This window comes from Temnothorax americanus, unplaced genomic scaffold, assembly GCF_048541705.1.
Source record: "Temnothorax americanus isolate GAGA-0224 unplaced genomic scaffold, ASM4854170v1 Scaffold26, whole genome shotgun sequence".
NCBI lineage: Eukaryota > Metazoa > Arthropoda > Insecta > Hymenoptera > Formicidae > Temnothorax > Temnothorax americanus.
The window spans coordinates 1458222-1482539 of NW_027509401.1; the positions used below are offsets into that span (position 1 = coordinate 1458222).

General features: G+C 39.5%; 4 protein-coding genes across 16 annotated transcripts in view; 3 read left to right on the top strand and 1 right to left on the bottom strand.

The window, feature by feature from the left end:
- LOC143899187 (choline/ethanolamine transporter flvcr2a) overlaps positions 1–2263 on the top strand; it is a 52250-nt gene extending 49987 nt beyond the window's left edge. For all 7 annotated transcript variants that reach the window (XM_077409254.1, XM_077409258.1, XM_077409255.1 and 4 more), the window contains 5 exons: positions 23–161; positions 639–856; positions 1022–1125; positions 1415–1528; positions 1813–2263. In XM_077409254.1, the coding sequence (XP_077265380.1) occupies positions 23–161; positions 639–856; positions 1022–1125; positions 1415–1528; positions 1813–2074 (837 nt within the window). In that variant the 3' untranslated portion in view covers positions 2075–2263. The remainder of the gene's footprint in view (positions 1–22; positions 162–638; positions 857–1021; positions 1126–1414; positions 1529–1812) is intronic.
- A 1319-nt stretch (positions 2264–3582) lies between these two features.
- Bai (transmembrane emp24 domain-containing protein bai) lies at positions 3583–6748 on the bottom strand. The gene is made up of 5 exons (XM_077409271.1): positions 6425–6748; positions 6086–6215; positions 5917–5987; positions 4774–4900; positions 3583–4561 (listed from the first exon to the last, which is right to left on the bottom strand). Exons 1-5 carry the CDS (start codon positions 6602–6604, stop codon positions 4440–4442), a joined length of 630 nt encoding a protein of 209 aa, XP_077265397.1. The 5' UTR covers positions 6605–6748; the 3' UTR covers positions 3583–4439.
- A 93-nt stretch (positions 6749–6841) lies between these two features.
- Positions 6842–10469, top strand: Srp14 (signal recognition particle 14). Its single transcript, XM_077409273.1, has 5 exons — positions 6842–6962; positions 7031–7255; positions 7325–7397; positions 7626–7738; positions 7813–10469. The coding sequence occupies exons 2-5, from the start codon at positions 7232–7234 to the stop codon at positions 7927–7929; spliced, it is 327 nt and encodes a 108-aa protein (XP_077265399.1). The 5' UTR covers positions 6842–6962; positions 7031–7231; the 3' UTR covers positions 7930–10469.
- Positions 10328–24318, top strand: part of LOC143899184 (uncharacterized) — a 27763-nt gene continuing 13772 nt past the window's right edge. For 6 of the 7 annotated variants that reach the window (XM_077409244.1, XM_077409246.1, XM_077409245.1 and 3 more), the window contains exon 1: positions 10328–10469. In XM_077409244.1, the coding sequence (XP_077265370.1) occupies positions 10395–10469 (75 nt within the window). In that variant the 5' untranslated portion in view covers positions 10328–10394. Of the gene's footprint in view, positions 10470–21968; positions 24240–24318 lie in introns of those variants that run through there. The other variant, XM_077409248.1, reaches the window with a different exon arrangement.

Here is a 24318-nt window from a genome sequence, read left to right on the forward strand (position 1 = left end):
GTCACTCGGATTTCTGTTGCAGCTGGGTATAGCTATCGGTTTCTTATTTCCGCCGATGTTAGTGCCGAACAAGGAGATCTGCGACATCGAGAGGGGGCTTCAACGTATGTTCTATACCGTCGCGGCTTTCACGTCGTTCGTGCTAATCCTCATATTACTCCGTACGTGTATATAATGTTTACCTATTGATTACACAGTTACGCAATCTGGCAATAAGATCCCGAAGTCGAAAGATTTAAAGAATATAATATATGGCATACAAATGAAAATAATCGACATTGACAAAATACTTGTCACCGAAAAAATTATGAAATTCACATAATAACATAATTTTCTAGGTTTCTTATAATAAGTTCGATTTAAACACAAATCATTTTCTTGACTTAATATTATCGTAAACATCTCTTATTCAGATTCTGTATTTCCAATTCCTATATTACAAGCTTAAAAATATTAATTTGAATGGAAATGAAAAAAAAGTCGAGCGGTCTCGCACGGACCGGAGTGTGGCGAATTAAGGACTCGTAGATAAGTATGACTAGCTAGGATTAATTAGTTCCGGGATTTTATTGTTTTATGTCCAGCGGCGTATATTCTTCCGTTCTTTCTCTCTCTTAATAGAAACCAATAATTTGCAGTCTTCAAGTCGGCACCGCCTTTGCCACCTAGCTCCGCTCAAGCTGTGCAAAGAGAGAAATCCGAGAGCAGCAGGGAGGTGAAGACATTTTTTGAGTCTATCAGGAGACTATTCTTGAATCGCGGCTATCTGCTACTTTTAATTAGCTACGGGATTAACGTTGGCACCTTTTACGCTATAAGCACCCTCCTGAACCGACTTGTCATCAAACAATTCCCGGTAAGTACTTTATCCGAAGGTTTGTGCGTACTATTCTCGATTTCCGCTCGGATTTCCGATTCATTTTAAATAAAGGACGTAATCGAGAAGCTTATTTTCAAATAAGCTTCTCGATTACGTTTCTGTTTAAAGAGAAGAACTAATAAGCCGTGCCCTTCTTTTCAGGACAGTGAGGAGGATGCCGGTCGAATCGGCTTGACAATAGTTTGCGCTGGAATGGTGGGCTCCATTGCGTGCGGTATTTTATTAGATAAAACACACAAATTCTGGTGAGTAGGATGTTATTTTACAGAATCGAGGAATTTTTCTTCAACCTTGATCTTTTCTAGTATTATTTTGATAAATTAATTTAATCTTTTTTTCAAATTAGCCATCTCAAATCGAACTGATTTATAATACTTAATTATTATAACGGTAAACATTACGCAACTAACAATAAGAGAGATTTGGATCACGCTAAATCTTTTATTAAATTATATTGGGTCAAGTTTCATCTCGATTTATTTGATGGGACCAAATGTATGTGATTGAAATAACGCAGGAAATATGAATTTACAGGTGGACGACGGTAGGAGTGTATATTTGTTCCTTGGTGGGTATGATAATCTTCACTTTCACCCTGGACAAGAACGTGGGGATATACGCTATATACATCACGGCTGGCATTTTGGGGTAAAGTCCAACGATTATTTTTGTCATACGTAAAACTTTTTAAAATACTTTATTGACTTATGTGACATTGAATTCTGGTTCGATTTATTATTAGATGTTTTACATCTTGGCTGAATTTCGTTGAAGATCTCTGTCGTTTTAAAATTTGTTTTATCTCTTCCTTAATAATTCAGAAAGTTTCCGAAAGTGTGACGGATAATTGAGTGGACGTCTTTGGCTCGAAACTATCTCGAAATTTTATATTATTTATATTATATCACGTGAAAATATATATATTTCTATAGCTTCTTTATGACCGGTTATCTACCGGTCGGCTTCGAGCTCGCCGCGGAGCTCACGTTCCCGGAGCCGGAAGGAACATCGACGGGTCTGCTGAACGCGGTCGTGCAGATCTTCGGCATCGCTTTAACCCCACTTTATCGTTACCTGCTTAACGTTTGGGAGGATTTTTGGGCAAACGTCACGCTATGCGGCATCCTCGCAGTTGGCGTTTTGCTCACGACTATAATACCCAACGATCTGAGACGTCAGAAAGCGAAGGCTTGACAATCCGACTTACAGCAGTCGCCGTAACAAGCGACGAGCTTCTGCGGTTGGAACGAATAGTTCTCGACAATACTCCCTGTAACTTATTATCCTAGTCCAATTGGGACTTGACTTATCCCTCGAATATATGCCGTGTGTCGGAAGTACCACTTCTTCGAGTCACGTGTATATTCATCCAAAGAAGATATATCTTTTTCGAAAAAGGACTAATAGGGGTCTAAACATGGTTGAATAGTATGATACGAAAAGCGTTTACTTTTCGTAGGACTTCCAGATTCTTATTTTAATAGAGAGAGATTTAACACTTAGTGCGCCTAAGTGCCGAGATGCCTAATGTTGAGTTAGAGAGAGAGAGAGAGAGAGAGAGTTTCGAATAATAGACCAATATTTTTATGGGAAATTGAGAGCCGGATTTTTATCGAAAAATTCGTAATAGAAAGATAATGGTACAATTGGCTTTAAAAAATAGCGAGAAAGAAAGCTATATATGTATATATATAGAGATATATGTGTAGATATATATATTTTTGTCGTCATTGTTATTAGATATAGTAGAAACAAAGTGGTCTAACAAATATGTGTACAAACTACGAGGAAAGATCGTCGGAAAATTCTTGATCCTGTTATACTAGTTGAACTTTTAATCTCAGGCAATAGTATTTAGACGGTATTATGCAGTAACGAATTAACTGTGAAAAATAGCGAATCGAGGATAAATTATCCTCGATTCGCTGTTCGCTTATCATGAGATAATAATTATAAAAACTGATAGAAGTTCATATTGCGGAATTATAAATTTTTAATCTATGACAATTGACAATACTATTAAATGTTTATTTTTTATTTTTTTAAATTCCCACGTTCTAATTTTGTAGTCAAGAAAATAAATTACTTAGCCCGAGTCTGCTAAAATATGCTAAAGCGAATTCATTGTTGCATAATGTCTATTTAGAAGATGTGTTTAGCTGTGAGTATATATACAAATTGTTATCGGGCAGATACTATACGCGAAACGATAGACGTAGTAATTAAAAGTGATAGCGTAATGACAGTGACGGTTCGAGTTATAGCTTTATTGCGGTAATAAATGAATGTTATAATATATATAATACGTAATAAATAGAAAGAATTATTTCAACGATGAACATGAGAGAAAGAGAGAGAGAATTCCATCTCTATTATCGCGGCATTAATTATCTGGTGTCTACTCTAATATAAATCATTGCATTAAATGATAATCATGCCATATAACGATCGTAACATTGTAATCGACACGACATGTGATTTTATTACCGCAAGCTTACTCTTGCCTGTGTACTAAATCTACAATGTGCCTAGTTTGAATCAGTGTCATTCACGTGGAACCTGATTTTTAATTGCTTGGTTGTTCAGCTTGTGATAAAAAGTTATTTAATTGAAGTTTAGATATATATATATTATTTTCCTACTTCGAATATACGTTACATATATATAAACTCCTCTGAATATATATATTTTTTCGAAAGACAAATGTTTCATTAGGATAAAAACCTCGATTAACCGTGACGTCCATACAGATGATATACTCACACGCAAATATTAAATGTCTTAAAAACGAAGTTACTATAGCATTAAGAGAACGTAAAATCGCGCTTTAAATTTCTGTGTTCATCTCGCGTGTACTATTAATTTAATTTTAAAATTCTAAAAGTAAAAGCGCAAGAGTATTTACGTTACGTTATATTAAATATGCTTCTTCAAGACCGTACGAATAGCTATTACACTAGAAATCCTGAAGGCGTCCGCCTTCGAATCAGCGACAAACAAATCGTCTTCCAATGTGATGTTTCATCATTATATTTTTTTAGGCCATTTATTGTGTGTTCCCCCACAAAGTTGTTCTATTTTATAAATAAAATGTTAAAACTATAATGCATTATCTTATACAATCATTAAGCTACGTCATAAGAAATGTATTGATTTTTATAAGTATGTAAAAGATTAGACATCTTAATATTAAGACAAATAATTTCATATATATTGACGTAAAATATCGTTTTTAGATAATAACTTTGAAGATCCATTTTATTACCATCGAAGTATACTTTTATTTAAGAAATTTTCTATTTTACAGTTGCTTAAATATTGTGTTCTCGATAATGTAATGCGCAATGTGTGGCGAGATGAGAGCTCACCATATTTTACATTGATTTGAATGAGGTAATATGATTGTAACGCGTTTTTGCTTATTTAAATAGTACTTTTTGAATATTGCGTCGAATATAAAAAGTTTTCCATGATTCAAATACGAAATTACAGATAACAAAGATGAAAACTCAAAAATAAGTGTATTTTTTTACATTTGCATTATTTGTTACAAATGCATTTATTCAATGAGTTTCTTCATCCTGAAGAAGCGTCGGAAGTAGAAGAGTTGCCAGGTGGACAAACCGAAGAGGACGCATATCGAGAATAAACTAAAGTACAATACCCGAGTATTCGTGGCCTCTGAAATAAAGAAAGATGATCGGATCATTTGAATAGTGTAAGCTGCAACTACAAATACTTAACTATCAATTGATTATAACATTTAATTATTAATCGCGTTTATAATTTAGAAGTTTAAGTATAAAATTCAAAATTATCATTCTTTTTAAGTGTAAAGTTATTTTCTTCCACTATTTCACGAAGTAACGAAAAGTAATTCTTTTTTTTTTTACCGTTTGTGTCTCTCATTTCTTCTTCGTTTTTGCGCATTCTAGCGAAGTCTTGCACTATCGCCTCAGACAAATCCTCCAACCGTTTCAATTCTACTTCTACTGGTTTCAACTTGGCTGCTTCGCCGATCTGTTAACGAAAAAGATAATGATTTTCATCGGAAAATGGCGACATCCTCGACGGAAACCTCAGCGGTCTCATTAGTACTGCGTAACAAAATCGATTCAAATCAATAAACTACTATATTAAAGCCAAATAATGGATAATTACTCTGCGTGTATGTGTTTCGCACAGAGTGAAAAAATACATTAGGCCACACGTGGTATACAATGTCTGATTGCAATAGTTTTAATTTTTGAGCGGTCCAATACAATAAAATCAGCTAATTACATTGAACGCTCTCACAGAGACTTCTTTATTCTTAAAAATCTTATCTCAACACAAGTAAAAAATTGCACAATTTTCGCTCAAAACATTTAAGTAATACCGAACATTTCAGCTCGCATTTTCTCTTTTAGAAATAAAAAGATATCCCAACTGTAGCAGAGGAAAGCGTTTCAATTTTAGGAATATCACATGTGATGGAATTAGTATTCCATGTTTTTAGTATTATTGTGAAAGAACTGAAACATTCGGTATTAAAATGCATCACTGTTATGCTGCTGTTACGCTATGTTTAAGGATGTACCATTAACATATTTTAAAGAACTTTAGTGACAGAAAAAATGTTCTATACTGAAAATTTTTAATATATAATTTTTGTTTTAGTAGAATATATAAATTCAAGTGGAGAGTATAATTGAATATAATTAAAGCGTTCACGTAGATGAGATAAACTCTCCCCGTTAACGGAACATCCGCGACAAAAGCATGCACAAATTAATGAAACTGCGTTGCGCTCTAATAGCTTAGTTCTAAAGCTGTCAATGTATGTACAAGTGCCGGTTCGTGAATAAAACGCATGCCAACGAGAACACAATAATCGAAAAAACTCTACTTTACCAACTGCACCGCGGAAACAAGCCACATATAAAAGAAAGTAAACAAAGTAACGTCAGATGGTTTCTCTCGGAATTCCCCGGATATGATAGGTCTAACAATGTTTTTGTAAAGAAACATTTGTAATGATGTACAGTGGGACTTACGCCTTCGTAACTCTTTGCCTCGATGCCGCGTTTCGTGATCAGCTTAATTTCTTGCCTGATGCCACGCTGATCTGAAATAATTTTCACATTTTTTTAAATATCCGTCCCATCGCAATTAAACAATATCACGTAACAGAACAATTTAACAAAATTATGTAGGTATACGTACGGCTTGGAACACGTGAAATGAAGCATATCTCAAAAGTATCATAAGTTTCCGTGACAAAAGAAAACTTTAACAGCTTCCCATGTGGAATGTCTTCCTTCTGAGACAATATATGCCCTTTAGAGTCCTGAATCTGTAAGAAACAAAATCATTATTAGAACTTACGCCATTAAAATTTATTGATATTTATTGTAATTTTAGGAGAGAGACAAACAGCGAGTTTTGTCACAGCTGTTATGCGAACCGCAAGGGTTAACATAAAATGTTAGGCGGCGCTTAACGCAATTGTAGGAATAACTTGGCAAGGGACGAACGGAAAATCATTGATCAGGATCTACCCACCACGTAATTCGTCTTCTGACCCATCGCCTCGGACACCTCGTACTCCCCTGTGACGAGTACATTCGCGTGGACTTCCTCCTTCAGACACTTGTGACTGTTCGGCTCCAGGTAGAACATGATGCCGCGCACATGGGTGACCAGGAGAATAGCCAGGAAGGCTTTCACGTGAGCCTGAATCATTTCGCTCCTCGTTCTCGACGATCGTCCTGGAAAAGAGACGTTTTCCCGCGTCACCAAGGAAAAGTTCCGCGCTCACACAACATCCACAGCATCACGACGAACACGATGACGGATGAGGTGGCAGCCACATTGGCCATTAAATACCAGCAGTAAGTCAGAAAGGGAAACGACTTTGCCTGGGAGACTTCATGATCGGGCAAAATTGTGTTTTTCATCATCCTTTCCTTATTGGGGTATAAAGAGAAAACGGAAAACCTCTCTTCGGAGAAAACTAAACAGATTAGAGAGAAATAGGATTTTAAAATTTAAACAACTTTCAAAATCCTATTAAAATTAAAATAGTGGTTTTGAGGACTTGGTAATTTTTAAGATCCTATTTCTTAAAATCTAATAATTTTTCTTTAATCACTAATTTTGTTATTGCAGAAAATTGATCGTAAATATTAGGTATGCGAGACATCTGAATATTTCGCGTAGTTTATGGTTTTAGTCTACGCCAAATCAGAGAGGTTTCTCTCTGGCCAAATCTACGGCTACGGCTGCATTTCCTAACCTCATCTAACCTCTCGGAGCAGGTGATTACATTTGAACGTGTTCTGACGTTTGACATATGCTACCATCGTCAGAATGGTCCTGTTGGAGAATGACGCGGTAACTTGACGTCTCATCGCCGGATATTGCTCTCTCATGTATGAACAACTAACTGAATTTTCGTTGCAGTTCTTAGCGGAGTTAACCAAACTCTTTGACAAGTCGCGTCTTTCGGGCGCGGTGTCGCTTACCATTAAAAGATGTGAGTACCCTTGGGGGTTTTTTTTTAATTCAAAATATCTGTTGCTGGATAAAAGAACAAAAATAACAATTCTCCAAAATAGATAAAATAATTTGGAAGACTCTAACAACCGTTAACTTTCTGAATTGTAGCTTTGACAAGAAACACACTTTTCTCTTATGGCACAAACTTTTATGTCTTGTTTTCTTTTCTTTCCTTGTATTTGTATTAAGGAGCTTTTTATTTCAGTTAATGGACACAACAAACCGGTGCCTAGGAAAGGCAGACCTCCCCTACCGACTCCTACGGAGTATCTTTGCCTAGTTCGAGCATCGCTTCGCAATAAAAAGATTTCCACTGTTGTACGTATCTTCCGTCGGCGGATGACGGTCGGCGATCGTTTGCACCACTCTGAGACGTGATTTTCATCTTTCAGATCCATTCCAGGGATGTAAACAAATTCCAGCAGGCGTATTGGAATCTCCTGAAGACGAACATAAGCGGACTGAAGAAGCTGAAGAAGACGAAGTCGGCGAAGCCAAAGGTTCACTGACCCAGCGAGGGCTAACCGCATGTGCCAGTTGTTTATTTCTTTGTTATTAAAACTTTCGTACCGTGTTCGTCACACATTTACCGACACCTGTCTACTGTATTAAGCCGTCGAGAGAAGGCGCGTTTTATGCAACATTTTGTATAGACTGATGTACAAAAGGTTAATAATACTGTTATGAAAGCATATACACAAGTATATATGCGGCCGCTAATATATGATCGAGCACACTTTCGCAAATTTGATGCAGCGATGACAAAAAAAGGCGATAAGGGATAGTTATTAAGAGTCCAAGACAGAGATAATTGGGATAAACTGTTTAATGATCAGTAGGATAAAATTTTTTAAAACAGAGTTTACATTGATTTGTACTATTCTGTTACTCGGATACGTAAATCCGTAATATATAGCATTTTTTATAATTCATTATATCTTTTTCTTGTTTTTCAATTGTGTCATTTGGATACGATATGATAATTTCTTATGCAAAGCTTGTGCTGCAGATATAAGAACTTTTGAAAATACCTTTAAATTCTCTCTCTATTGCCGTTTCTCTATTGTTTTTTTCCGCGAAGAATAGAATCATAATGAATCCGAGATATATTATTCTTCTAATCGACCGTCGCAGAAATGTTTGTTGTCTCAGGTGATGCGAAGTCTTTGTCCCCGTTCCGCGAGATTTACGAGATCGATTTATTGCTCGTCTACCCGTCGGCCGAAAAAATCTTTTTCGCGAATGACAATCCTCGCGTATATGTATACGAACGGTTTATTTTAACGCACGCCGTTATTTTGTGAATTTCTTAAAATTGCAGCCGTTCGCGCGCTCGTATCTTATATACGTTTATTGCGTCTCGGAATTTGGCTTGCGTTATTCTCGGCCCGAGTGTCTCATCGCGAATTCTGCAATCGTGTACCTTCAAGATTAATAAGTTGGGAGTCCCGACACGTTATTTTGTCATTTGATAATATTGTCGAATGAGAATAACGGAAGGATTCGCAGGATCGGTTATATCGTTCCAGTCCAGTATGTCACGCGATTCGACTTTATTTCTCGCGAATCCTTTCCTCATCTCAAAATAATCCGACGATCCGCGCGTGACATTACACATTGTGCGAGTATTCTTTGGCATTTGGCACTGGACCCGAACGTGGACCATTGTGCAAAGTCCTGGGGGGCTGCCAATGTAATACCTGATGTAACGTGAATTTATCATTGTATACATTACGGTCGTGAATAAACAAACGCGGGTGAATCGTCACTCCTCGCGAGTTCTCCATTGTGCTCGTTTCGTCGTTGAGGAATGACGTGAATTATAATAGATGACAGAAAATTGATCCTAAGAGACAGTTGAGGAATTTATTTTTCTTCTGAATACTCAATAACGTTGCATATTTTCAGTTTGGAGAGCAAACTACTTAAGTTAATGTCGAAAGGGATTGAAAAATATATGCTTTTTTTTTTAGAACTTGCAATTTTCGCGATAGATATCGAAGATCTCATACCCTTCTTATTTGTGGCAACAAAATTTTTTATAAAATATTACGAATAACGGAGTACAGGGATAAATTGACATGACAGGTAGAAATAAACACCGATCTGTATTCGAGAAGAATTCGGGATGTCCGATGATTACCTTGACACGATTGTCCAGCTCCAGAATGCACGAGCTGTATTTCATTCTAAGAATATCGTTCTTAAAAATATACATTTTTCTGGCCGCGAATCAGGTCTCAAAGCGGGGTTTCGGATGATAAACAGAACAGGCGTAAATTGAACATCAATCGAAGAAGAAAATTGGTGGTTCGATGCGAAAGAAAAAAGGCAACTCAAAGCATTAGATTTCCAATCAGCAAAATGGTATGTTTTAGCTCTCCATCAGCTTTCAAAATCATCCTCCTCGACTTTGTAGGTCCTGTTGTTAATTTGATTACATTTTAATAATCTTCCGACTTTATTCTTAATTGTTCTTTTATTTTTCGCTTCTATTGTATATATTTCACTCTTTTTATATATAAAAAATCTACTTTTTGACGTGATCTCGCTTCCTAAAGTTCGGACGTCGCTCGAGGGTGGCTACGTCCTTAACACGAATCTATTTTTTTCGCGGGTGCATCTGCTCGGGGAGCGGCGCGCGGGGGCCGCGGAGTGACGCAATTCTCGTTTCGTTCCCGCGAGTCATACGTGCGTAGACGAAGTGAACGCGGTCGCGGCGAAGAGGGGCACGCGCCGAGGAGAGGAGAGTCCGGACGAAGAAGAAGAAGAAGAAGAAGCGGTGCCGACGGTCGGGGAAGCAGAATCGTACGAACCTCCATCGCGGCCGCATCGTCGTCGCGTGTCCTACCCCTTTCGCACGCGTGCACGAAAAGAAAAAAAAAGAAGAAAACGACCCGTTAGCGCGCCCGATTTTTCGATCGACGAATTTAACGGTACCCTTGAGAGCGAATCGTAAAGGCCAGCAGCGACCATGGTTTACGAGAGCGACTTCTACACGACCCGGCGACCCTACTCGCGGCCGCTCGTCTCTTCCTACACCGTCACGGTCAGTATCCTGAGACTCTGAAGTTGTTTTTTCTTGCGCCAAGCGAAAGAGCGGGCTGGAAGTATGTCTTAATAATGTTTTTGCTACACGTGGCAAACTAACGTCGAGAAAGAGAGAGAGCCCCGTTTGCGACAGGAAGTGTATACCATCCCCAGTAACCGCCAGACTCACTCAGCACCCCCGTATGATCTCGCTGGACCGCGCCGACGTCTCACTGGTATCTCTCACAATCAGCGCATTCACGCTTTCTCTTCCTCGAGGATTAATCCGTTTTTAATCGGTGTTCAATATTGGGAATGCTTTGTTGATCTGAAAACGTAGATCCGTGAAAGAGTAGATGTCATACACGTATGCCGTGATTTTCAGTGACAAAGCAAGGATCACGTTCGAATATGTTGAAGTGTGCTGTTTTAACGTCACGAGAAAAATCGGTCCAGAGAGAAATCATCGATTCGGGTCACAACGGGTTAAATAATTAATCGATGATTGACGGGGTAATTATTGCGCGCGATCGCTGGATGGGGTCAGCGTTTTATTTATGACACGCGATATATGATTTGCCCGCGGCGTAAATTAAATAGTTGAATCAGATTTCCTTCGAAGAGATGTAGATTGCGAATTAAAAAAAGTTTATCTTTGGAGCAATCATTATAAAAAATTTAATAAAAAGTATTTTTGGTAATATTTTTGATGCATTTCTTACTTATGTATTTTTTATTTCTTTGATCAATATATTAATTTCTCGGTATATCTATTAAAAGTATAGCACCTCAATAGAAGAAAATTAAAATGAATGTCATTGAATGACTTACAATTTTGAATATTTTAATACTTGTCAAAATATCAAAATTTGTGTGAACAACGGTCATCAGCTTGTTAACCCTTTCTTCGCGATGTCGGTGAATAAGATTTTTTATTTTCCATTTTCACAATTATTGAACATTATTTTCATATTCATTTAGTATATTCATTTAGTTCTCCAAAGTTAGTTTTAAGAGATGTAATCTAATTTAAAATTTAATCTCACTTAAGATCTTTAATCTTAAATGATAAAGAACGTTAATAACGCTCTTCGTCTGAGGAGGATGCGCGTCTAAAAAAAAAGAAGACGAGAATCGCGAGTGAAGGGTTGATTCCGTCCGCGAGGTAGAATCTTGCCGGGGAGATAAATAAGAGTAACCCGTTGACCCGCATTCGGCCGGTCGCGATTTCGCTGCTGTCGGTCACGACCGAACGATCTTCCCGTGAGACGTCGAAGGTGCGCGCGAAGCGACGAGTGAGGACTTGGCACTTGATTCCCTTATCCCCCCATCCGCGGTTCGTCGACGAGGTCGATCGACGACAGAGAGCGAGCGGCGCGACCGGAAACACCTCGACATTTACTTGATTCTCTCCGAATTGTTCTCCGTCCTCGAGGGCCTCGCGTCCTCGTCGCTGCTTGTTCGTCGTCGAGCTCGACGCCGCGACTCACCGAAAAAAAAAAAAAAAAAAAATTACCGCCGAGACAGATCTCGACTTCCACACTTCACTCCGACCACTGTGTTCACCACTATTACTACTATACTAGCACTGTACTACCAAATTTACTACTACTATATTACCGTCACTACTATATTACCACTACTACTATACTACCGCTCCTGTGCTCGAGAGCGCGTGCACTCGGTGTCCCGGAGAACGGTCACGTCACCCTTCAGTCGGGAAGATCGGAAGGGTGTAGGGAGGTATGTCGGGGAAGCTTTCATATATATTCTTACAAAACTACATAGCGTTAAATCGTACCCACGTTTGAGCTCGGAAATCAATCCCGCGAAACAAATCCCTCACGGAAAGTCCTTGCTTTTCTTTTCAAATTTTTTATTGTTCTTTCAAACGGTAGACTTATACACGTAGGGAGGGTTGTAAGTAGGCGTGAATCCAGTGGATTCGTATAAGGGCCCTTCTCGCACTTGTGATTTATTTTTGTGTCTCTTTTTGTACGTGTTTAGTACGGCTACTCCTGACGCTACTCTTGAGTTCAAGAGATAGCTTTAGTTCTTGTTCCATGGTTATACGTTGTTCATGTCCATGACCCCGCAACAATCGGGGGAATTATCGTGTGCGTGCGACAGGACTCGCCGCATACCGTTTGTGCTAATCGCAATTCGAGTCGTTGCGACGAGAAAACCATTGTCCGACACGAATTTCTAACAAACGGTAGATATTTGATGTTGATTGAATGATGTTGGTAGACAATACTTCGGTGATTATCATCGAATGAATTCAATAACGCTAATTAAATGCGGTGAAAGCAGAGAGTACTGCGACAACGTGGTACCTTTTAAAATTGATATTATTGTTATTTTGTGATAGATTCTTAATCGTTTTGGAAATATTATGTACATAAAGATATCTTTCATAAATTGCTGACTCCAAATTGAAGATAAAGGTTTTAAAAAATTTACTTTTTAAATATAACATTTACTGATTTATAGCTTTTTTTATAAATAGTATCGCGAGGAATTGCTTTTATATTCAAGCCTTAACAAACATTCTGCATCAGATATACTATATATCCACATTTTTTTCTTTATAAATGGACGTTATTAAATTTAACTCATCAGAGGTTCGACTCCGTTACTATTTGGCGAGAGGCTTTGTCTAGGCATAACTAGAATCGTCGAGGGATCGGAAATCTGGGTTAGCTTTAGGGATTGCCATTGATCATCAGTCTGGCGATAAAAACACAGCTGAAAGTAGCGAGATAAATGGCACAAGGTTGATTGGAAATTGTTCTTATGAAGAAAATCGTCCATCCGAAAATTATGTTTAGTTCTCGGCTCATGACAGCTGAACGTAAATTCTTCGCATCCGAGTCGCCGTTAATAACGTTAAAATGACAGTCACAAATTGTCAATAATCTGCTTAAAAGTTAAAAAATTGCTAATACTGCTAATAGATGTTTAAAAAATCATGAAATGTTATTGCGAAGTTTTTATTTAAAAACTCGAAAAAAAAAACAGATTCCGTTATAAAAAGCAATGATTTTAAGAGCAGAAAGTTTTTCAATTTGAGATAAAATGATTATCAATTAAAAACGAGATTTTCCACAAATACCCATAACAATTACGATTAATCATCATTTATCCGGGTAATTTTATTCCATATATTTTCGTCCGTCGAAAATATCAAGGAAAATAAATCTCGCGATTTGAAAAATGCAAATCTGCATCGTCGATATCGCGATATCGCAGACATTTTGGCGACTAAAAGCGAACCTGCCGCGTTTCGAACTGCGACGCAAACTCCGTCACGAACATCATTTTTCGATGTAAAGTCTCTAATAAACGTATTCTGCCGAATCCCGCTCAGAGCCCGATTCGGATCGTCGGCCAAATACATTTTTCTGTCGACGCCGGATTTGAGATTCGCTGGGTCGCGCGGTCGTCTAAGTTTAACACGACCAAGTCCCGGAAAATGGCTGCAACGCTATGAATAGCTTCCGTTCTGTAATTCCCTGCTCTCCGGCAGCTCTATTTATAATGGTTTTGGATTTTCTGATGTTAGACGGCTCCTGCCGGTTTTATCCTGCGCTTTTTGCCCGGGGCGCGAATCTCCAAGGCGCGAAAATCTTCAGGTTTTCTCATTTAGATCACGCGTTCCGAGAGTTTGACGAGATATCGAGCCGCCATACGACGATTCGCGTTGTCTGACACTGGCACGAGTCGCTCGTGCTTAATACCTACGTGTCTATTTATAAAGATTAAAATCGCGCTCCCCGCAAAATGGATGAGCGTTTTGGCGCCATCATCCGCAAAGAGAAATTAAAGGGACGGTATATAACTTCGAATACAAGTCAACAGTATTTTTCAAATGAATGCCGTAGCGTTTTAGATCAGTAGAGTATAATTCGCACAATATTGCTACATACGCACAATGTAACACTAATTTGTTGATTTCCTGGTTTGTAAAGTAGATTACAGCAATAACACTGATATTGCAATTGCAATAACGTTGTAACTATTTTAAATCACAATTAAGCCTAATGATTATATATAATCGTGTATTTATAGCGACGACCGTAACGTAGTAATTGTACGATTGCGGTAGTATTATGATTACGATTATGACGACAATGCAAACATAAAAATTTGGCATTAGATTTGGCACTCGAAATTTCCGCACCCCCCCCCCCGATATCGACGCGCTGCAAAATTAGGTGCTACTCAGCTACGAGGAATCGCGCGCGTAGGACGCCTTCCAGATTATCGTCCGTGACGATTATTAAGACGTTGCCGCCGCTCCGCGTTCTCGCGACTCGAGGGGAGAATCGGTGTTGCGTTACTCTGCCCTAATTTAGACGCACCGACGGCACGACGCCGACGCCCACCGTCGGATTTTCGTCGACGCGAGGATTCATATACGCCCGCCCGCCAGCACGCGGATACATCTGTGCAAGGCGTCATCTCCTTGCCGATCCGTATCAAATCCCCGTGGAGTGTTGAGTCAATAATGATCTGCCTCCGAAATTTCTGATATAGAAAATTATCTAATATGGAAAACTGCTTCAATTCGGTAATCCAGAAATATCTAGACATATAAAAAAAAATGCATAGTCATGATATAAATAATCATCTACGTAAATGATTAAAAAAAATTTCCAAACGGACAGCGAGAGAAAGAGAGAGAGAGAGAGAGGTCATATTTAAGTATTTTAGTTTCCGCGAACTCGCTCGTATATTATATATAATCTCGGTCTCTGACATGAAGAATGTACCTATCTTATTTTGGAAATATTCTTCCGCCCAATTTCACGCACGTCATATATTCATACATATATAATCTTTATAATATGTATAATCCTTTATTTTACTCTCTATTTTATTTCTCTATCTAAATCGGATATGTTTATAAATATATAACGTGCGCGCGAAATTGGGCGGAAGGGTATTTTTAAGGCAAGATACATTCTTTATGTCAGAGACCGAGACTGCTTCGAGTGGTTTAATATCTTACATCGATGGACGCCTTTAAAACATCTCGCAAGTCTATATCGGGATCTACGGGGATAAATATCTGCCGCTCCGGCTACGTCGCGCCGTTTTACGACGACGTCTTTACGACCCGCCAGGAAAACGGAATGATGACGAATGTTATGGGAATTTGGGCTTTTCTTACGCGCGAGACGAGCTTTAGCTGTCCGACAAGTGTAGTTTATTGCTACTTTAAAAGATACGCCACTTCTCCACCCTTATGGTAAATTGAGAAAATAAAAAAGAGGTCGGCAAAGTTTCGATATCAGATCTTTTTTACTAGGGTAGGATAAGTCACAAAAAATTATACTTGGAAGATGCGATCTCCTTGATTTTATATTATTTCCAATGGTGTATATCTACAACGAATTTTCTCCATGCTATTTTCTATATAGTATAAAAATAGAGAATTTTTTATCCTGCTGCCAAACGAAATAATTTGTAATATACATTACGTTGTTTTACAAGTCCACAAATAATAATATGTTAATGTCTGGTTCTGGTTAATGACCTAAAAAAACAGAATAGAGAATATAACATTTATTTATATATTATTTAATAAACACGTGTTGTGTGTCTAGGAGAGAGTATATTTCATATATTTCTCTCTCTGCAAAAAATTAATCCCAATCAATTAATTATCTTTTCATATGTAAACTATGTTAATAACGGCATTGAGTTTTAGATACAATCTGGCAAATCTAAATAAACATTGCAAAGTAGGTACTATAATAGAAGGGAGCTATTTTTAAGAAAGCGCAAGATTATAACGATGACGTATTTCTGTTGTTTTTGTTAACCGTGCGTAAGCGCGTCTAACATTCTAAAGATGATCAACACTTAGGAATTCGCGGGGGCGATCATGAGTGCTCGACTGTCAAACTTTTGGAGCACCATTCTTCGATATTACGCGTGCCTTTGGCACGTTTTTTAAAGACGTCTTCAGGATTTTAAGTAAAAGACATTTTAAAGACGTTTTCAAGGCTTTCTGAAGATCTTTCAAATATTGTTTGGAGCATAACTATTTTTATTATATACCGATTGTAGTATTTATTCATTCAAATATATGTGATACAACCAATCTGGATGTACCATAGGTTATAAAAATGTCTACTGTCTTAAAACCTGATCCAATCTGATCGAATCTCTAAAATCATCCTGATATTTTTTTATTATTTCGGTTCACAATGACACGAAAGTGACATTTTGCGAGAATGAGTTATAAGAAGAACAGAAGACAGAAGTTGGAATTATGTGATAAATCAATATGTCAATGACTTAATTTTAATATTTACATACTTTGTTAATGACAATTGATTTGTACTTATTATAATATACGTATATGTATATACATATGTAAATACATAATATAAATGAAAGAAAAAACAATAAAGTTCTGGTTTCTTTGAATTAATGCTTGGACTTATGATTTGTTTCACCTTAATCACCTTAATTCACGGTTTGAATGAATTTGCCGATTATGTTTTCCCGATACTTCGTCAATTTTCAAAATTTCAAGTTTTCTTGAAACTTAAAATTCTAAGATTCTCGGAATCGCGACTCTTAGAATTTTCATTAATTCAACGAGAATAGGAAAGATATGCTTATTCGCAAAACAAATATTTCCTATGATATACAGAGAGAGACTATTAAATTTTTAAAAATTACAAAATATTATACATTATTAATTTCCTTAACCCATTCGACCGGTACTTGTTTTATTTCGAGTCATCGACCACGAGCCTAGCTCGTTCTGTCAAATGGGCTAAGATTACGTCGCTTTCGCGTTTACATTTATGCTTATTCCATATAAGTAACGAACGGTACCATGACGACGGTCGCGGTTTAACAAAGAGAACAGACGCGGCAGTAGTAGGAGGGTAGTGTGGAAGCTCGAAGACGTCGGTGAGCAACTGCTTGGCGAACTTGGAAAATCTTGTCACACACGGATAAACTCCAAGACTCTGCGTGCGATACGAGTGGAATCACTCTGCGGATCGCGAGAGGCTCGAGAACTGAGCGGTGGCTAATCGCCCTTGATTGATCACTAACGGGCAACGGCTCGAGAACTAGTGATCCTGACCCGGGACCCTTTGCCGGGCTCGAATTTGCAGAATACGGAAGTTAAGAAGCAGGACTATTTCCCGTGGGAGAAGGTGCCGCTTGTGCCGCGACCGTCGCTGGTGCCGGAGCCGTTCACCGTGTGGGGCCGCAAGAAGCTGGACCCGCGCGAGGAATTCTATCAGTACGCCACCCTGCCGGACAAGGAGGGCGTAGTGCGCGGCAAGGACGTCGCCAGGGAGGATCACGTTCGGCAGCTGGTGGACGGTGGTGCCGTTTCGAAGGTCGGCCTAGACGCCGTCGCCGAGCTGGCCACTCGCGGCCACGTCTTCGAAAAGGGCGTGCTCGCACGGCCGTCCAGCAAGGTCAGGCACGCCACTACGCCTGCCACTGGCCGCACCAAGATCTTGCTGGCTCTGCAGACGCCGTCTTGGTACCGATTCTAACGACGAGAACCGAGAAGTCAGAAAGACAACGAGGATGTTACATGTTTCGTGGACACTCTTCGGGAGGATGAAATTAATATCGACGTTTTTATGGGACATACATTTTTAGCATGAATCGCCTCCGCGATAAAGATACAAAGCGAGAATTATTATCATGATATAGTTCGATGTTTTAACGTTAACTGATTTCCTCTGACGATCATTACGTACGTAACATTGTATTTGCTATTTCTATTGCGCTCGTATCTTCGATAGCGAATTAGCGTCAGGCTTAGCTAGTCAGGCCTTAGCCGATCAGTTTTTACACGGAAATATTTATACTTCGGAATGTTAAATTTACTTGTAGGAGTTTGTCAGATTAGTATTTTATTTTAATGACGATTAGATTTTCTAGATGTATAGCTAGAAGGGTGTCTTCACATTTAAACACCGGTCGTCACACTTCCAAAGCGATAAAATGAGAATAACGTGAGAATATGAAAAAACCTCGACATTTACTTACCATCTCCGATTTACGATTTCTGACGCGAGTTCCCGGCGCGAGAATTCTTGTAGTCACGCTTTTTCATAGAGGAACTGGCGCGCCGGAAAAAACGTTCAACGCATCTTTCAATCTGCTCGTGATAAATTTCGAAAATGACAATCCCGCTTCTTAGGGAATCGCAGCCCAAACGACCACGTTAATATAACAATTACGTAAAACGCCCGTGGGACTCCGCATCGCGAATGCATTTCCGCGGCTATCGTAATGACTCACAATTACTTGTTCGACTTATCAAACGGATTATTCGAACTTATTCTTTGTTAGCGTGAGCGGATACATAATTCATGCATGTATATACAAGACGAATAAAGCTATAATGTCACTCTACAGAGAGTTTATCAAGCCTGTTTGTCGCGAGACTGTGCTAACGAAATACCCCAAATTAATTAAATTCTCGCGGTTGTAATCATCGTTCTTGATTAAACCTTCTCCTCTTTCCTCTCCCATTATCATCAGCTCTGAGCTCCAGATATAACAAAAATATATACTTACTTATTAAATGCTTAAACGTTGACAAGCATCCGTTTAATGGTTTATTAAGATTTCGTGATCGCGAAAAAACATATCGACCTCTAATATCTTGATTATATGTTTGAACGGCGCTCTGACTTTTGACCCTTGCCAAGAGCAGTAACTTTTAATTGCCTTGTATGACTACACTAAGTTGTTTGACATTAATTTACATAGTCGCGTCGCAAACTGCGCGACCGAAGCGGCGGTCTTACTTGCGAAAAGAATCCGCAGGAGGACGACATTCCGCAATTACACGAGTGCAAAGAACTTACCTCGCTCTATTCATATTTCATCATAAAATATAAAAGAATCTCGCGAGTCCTCTCAAACTTTAGCGAAACAAAAAAAAAACCGATTCGCAGCTGAATTTGCAATTAAAATCTTATCAATTTAGTCCCTCGTTCGTCATCGAATTCGTATCGAAGCTTCGTATCGGCGTTAAATTCCTTCTCCGTGTCGAATTACAATCGCGAGAACGTGCCCGACTAATCGAGCGACTTCGATTAAACCGTCATTAAGTTCAACGAAGCGTTAACGCAATCCGCCACGAAGTTTCACCCTCGAAGAAGGTCGAAGAAGTTTCGGCACGGGACACCGAACGCACACGTGGCGGGACATAGACGCGTGGAACATATTCTCACCCACGTACACACGTACACCTGTCACGCCATCGCACACATGTACCGCAAATGTTACCCACGCGTTTCTTGGCGAGGGCCGCGTATCGTTGCCCAACGCTCGGAGTGTCCTGAATATTTCGGCAAGGAGACATTATTAATGCATATGTTACATACCGCTCCGCGTTTATAATTGGCCCGCACGTTGTGTGTCTACAGATAGATCGATACATGTTATTACCGCCGAACATGTCGCCGAGTTCCATCATACTTCCGCCTCTGTGTATGAGTGACGAGAAAAAAAATCCCTCACGTCAAGCGTCCTTCATTTTCAACTTCCACCTCTCATGCGTCTCTTAACCCTTTGCACCGTAATTCGTCGTCGTTCACCATTAATACGTTGACCGTTATCTAAATCACGCGAATGATGAAATTAATTAATGCGAGGTGTAAAAGTATAGTAGATCTGCGTCTCAGAAAGACAAAGATATTTTTCGTTTTGCGTCATTTTACCGATTTGAAAATAAAAATAAAAATCAGAAAACTAAAATTAAAATTAAAATAAGAACTCTCAGCGCCCTCGTCCCGCAGACGTGATAGTTGTACGTTTCATTTATATGATCGAAAATAAATATAGTTAGTAATTATAGTTAGAATTATTCCGGGAGTTCAAACTACGAACGGTGGATGTTTATCTTGTTGGCGCGAAATAATACAGCAAAGGGTTAATCGCGCTCGTATAAAGCCCAACGGGTTCCAGTGTCGTCTGGATCCCGCCAACTTTCTCCTTATCTGGCCGCAAGCCCAGCCGGCCATCTGGCCAAACTTCGTCCACGGAGATGAGAAACGACTTCGCGAATCTCTCCCTCTCAGAATAGATGAACTGGCAGAGCGCGAGTACGTTACTCCCCGCGCGGCGACGCGGGTTAATTATTCGCGAGTAGCGCGAGTAGTTACGGACACGGTCGAGCCAGACGACGCTGCGACGCAGCGATGCACCTGTTCGCCCATCTTCCACCTTCCACGTCTCTCGCCTCCGCATGTCGCGCGTCTCTCTCGACCGGAGAACAGGGCCAAATGATATTTTAGGAAGACGAGGATCTGATATTGTCGTGAAACACGTGAGAAAGAGGAAAATAACGAAAGGAAAGAAAAAGTTTGTAAAACAAAAAAGGGCAAAGTTATACGGCTGAAAAAAATTGTAGGTTCTACATGAAATATACGACGTGTTCCAGACTTAATGGACAATTTTTCATCCATAAATCCTTTAATTGATTTAATTTAATTTTTGTTCCGCAAGTTTTAATATTAAATAATTTTTCCACAGTAAAGTTCAGACTACAGGTCTATTAAAATAAATCAGAGATATATATATAAAGTCTGAAAATATTAAATTAAAGATAAAATTTTAAAAGTTTGATTATCGAAGAGAGAGTCCTATATCTTCGCTTAAAAATTATAATGTCTTAATATCAACCTGTCCTCCGATCAGATAAATCGATCATGAGACCTCACATTATGAATAGATTCTGTACATTTCTTTGATGCAACCCTATCTCCCGATCCGATAATTTACTGGCGGCCCGCGGATGGAGAACCGCGGGGATCGTCCTGAGACGAGAATAATGTCTGGCATATTATAATTTTTATACGATATTCACGCCCTGTACGGCTTAAATAAACGAAAAGAAATCTGTAGAAATTTACATCATAAAATCAAAGTCATTTTATAAAATTTCACTAATTGTAAATGTAATTTTTCAACATTAATTTCTATCAACATAATTTTCCTATACCTAATAATTTTTCTTTTAATCATTGATAATCTGAGCGATACGCGAACGATTCCTAGACAATATTTTGTCGACAATGTCGCGTGCCGGGTGCAAAAATCAAATCGCCGTTACTCGTCGACGGGCGCCGCTCCCGTTTTTCCGGAGGCGAGCCTGTTCTCCTCCATGTCGTTGACCTTGATCTAACCCCGAATCCGTAGACGCCTCGCCACTACGTGGTCCGTGACTATCCGGAGACCGGGCTGAGGTCCGCCCAAGAGCAGTACAACTATTCGTACACCAACACCAGTTCGAGCAGCTCCACGGACCCGTATAGCGGCCGTCCTCAGAGGACCACCCAGAGCCAGGAGAGCGTCGTCAAGAGGGAGAGCGGCCCGTACGGCTCGTACTCGACCGAGAGGTCGTCCAGGACATCGTCCGGCGGCGGCCCCGGGAGCTATCGCTCCTCCTACGAGTCCACCGCTTCCGGTCGTTTGCCCGGCGGCACCAGCTATCGCCATTACTCCTACCGCGTCTAAATCCCCGGCATATCCCCGTCACGCCGATCGCGCTTCTTCCGCTCTCATCGATCTCGACGACTTTCCAGATTTTCTCCGCACCGCACCGGGCGAATTTTCGACGATACCGAAACGAAACGTAAGAGCGCGGGTCTGCGATATCTCAACGCACGAGACGTGAATGATACATCATTTCCGACTTGAAACGCCGCAGACTCCGCTATTCGCGGCACATCTGTTCGTCGTATCGCGCTGAAGTTGCGGTATTAGTAAAACCTGATACGCGAAAAATACGCGGAAATCGAATCGCGCCATTTGGAGAACGCTTTAAAGAAGATATCCATCGATGACGGAGACTTCCCCTTATTTCGACGAAAATTACAAAGTTCGATCTTACGAGTCGTCGACGGAGATTTTCTCTCGGTAGAGATTGCGAAGTTAAATCTAGTGGCAGTAACGACAAGAGCGCGTAAAGTGTATTGAATAAATGTACTTTCTTCTTCGCAACAATTAAGATCGCTTCGCTATATAAATTTGTTTATTGAACTGAAAATGAATCATTATTGAATTTCAAATGAATACTGATTTGGTCGTCGAGATCGATAAAAGCGGAATATCGTCTTTTTGTCGCATGCCGATCCAGAAATCCTTTTTGTTTCTCTCCTCGTGTCAGTTTTGTACGCTTGATTTTCTTAAAAATGTCTGACGAACAGAGGAGGATTTTCGCGCTTTGAATGTGCACCAGCGGATCGGCAGAAAAACCCCCGATATTCTTGATGTTATCACCCTGTTGTAATTACCGTTGTAATTACCGCTGTTGCCGTAGCCCAAGCTGGAGATAGAGCATCCCGCGGTTGCATTTAGAGATAAATTATGAGCTAGTCGCTATGAGCTAATAGCGAAAGCAAATAGGCAGATCTATCCGCGTTGGTACTACTTTTATCGAGTTCTAGTAATTCGTGCGATAATCGGCGCGCTGGCGATACGGAGCAGGCGGTTTTCGATCTCCTAAAAATATATCATGATATGTACATCCGACCTTTGTAAATCATGAATTTCGGACGAGCTCTCCGGAATTTCGCGCTTGGCGCGCAGCGCGAAAGTTGTAAACAACCACGGCAATAAATCGCAAATAAAACAGCACTGTAAAGATTTGTATCTATCCTATGCGAATTGACGTCGACGCTTTAAATTGCGAATCGAACGCTGCCTTGCGCAAATTGTTTGTGTGTTGAATGTCCGCCCTCTAATATCTGCTCCATCCTAACTCGCGATATATGCCAGATATGCCTTCCCTTTCCCTTGGGGATGTTTTTATTTTTTTTTTCGTACAGCCGAGTGAGCGTTTTTCGTGAATCATATTTCTAGAGTAGAGTGTCGATCGGGCAGTTTGTGTCGCCCCGATATTTCAATAGAAATGCGCCGTTCTGCGAGATGTTTATCGCATTATTTACACCAGGCAATCATAATCTCAGAAAATGGAAAAACCAATACAATACGTGGATAAAGAAATATAGTTCTTGTGGGACAGATCGCATTCTTATTCGAGAGCGACGCGCGCGATATCAACTCTTGAGACAATATGAGGATTTAATTATAAAGAAATATATATGTAATAATAATAGAAAGCTTTATTTAATTCTTTACTAATTGACCTGACGTGATACAATAACATTACGTTATTTATTAATATTAAATTTTAAAGGTCCTCAATTAAATAGTTTTAAAATTGATATCTGAACTTTTCTAAAATAGTACGGAGAAAGAGGAATAACTTAATTTTCGCTGATATAGTTATTTAAATGTATATTGTATAGTGAATTATATGCTGCAATATTTTTGGAGAGTTAAGATCGGATTATATTATCTTGTCTCCTGAAATTATGGTTATTCTGTGTGACGTCGTAGCAGGATATGAAGAACTGCTTTCCATCCGGCAGTCTTATCGCGAAGTAAGCTCTATTAACCGTAACTAACAACATTCATCGTCATTATCATCGTCATTATCATTATCATCGTCATCGTCATCATCATCATCGCCGTCATCAGCGTCGTCGCCGTCGTCATCTCGATAGACACACAACGCGACAATTGGCCAAGTCGGTTATCTCGGGCGTCAGTCACGAAAAGAAATCCGTCGCGGCATACGAGCCTTCATGTGACCTTTTCTCTCTTTTTCGCCTTCCTCCGGTGACCCTTTTCTCATCCCTCATCCCTCCTAATCTATCCCCACTCGAGACTCCGCGAAAAAGCGTAAAGCGAGGGCGAGGCAAACGGGATAGCGAGGGTAAAACGAGAACGAAGAAGAAAGAACGATACGCAGATGTCAGCCGAGAGTCACTAACCGAGTTGTTCTTCTTTCTATT

What these genes read in the sequence shown, in the direction of transcription:
- Srp14 (XM_077409273.1), top strand. Translation starts at nt 7,232, where the DNA reads ATGGTCCTGTTGGAGAATGACGCG. An exon ending in GTCGCTTACCATTAAAAGAT is followed by an intron (nt 7,398 to 7,625) that starts GTGAGTACCCTT and finishes TTTTTATTTCAG; the next exon opens with TTAATGGACACAACAAACCG. An exon ending in ATAAAAAGATTTCCACTGTT is followed by an intron (nt 7,739 to 7,812) that starts GTACGTATCTTC and finishes TTCATCTTTCAG; the next exon opens with ATCCATTCCAGGGATGTAAA.
- Bai (XM_077409271.1), bottom strand. Translation starts at nt 6,604, where the DNA reads ATGATTCAGGCTCACGTGAAAGCCTTCCTGGCTATTCTCCTGGTCACC. An exon ending in GTCAGAAGACGAATTACGTG is followed by an intron (nt 6,216 to 6,424) that starts GTGGGTAGATCC and finishes TGTTTCTTACAG; the next exon opens with ATTCAGGACTCTAAAGGGCA. An exon ending in AGGCAAAGAGTTACGAAGGC is followed by an intron (nt 4,901 to 5,916) that starts GTAAGTCCCACT and finishes TTTCGTTAACAG; the next exon opens with ATCGGCGAAGCAGCCAAGTT.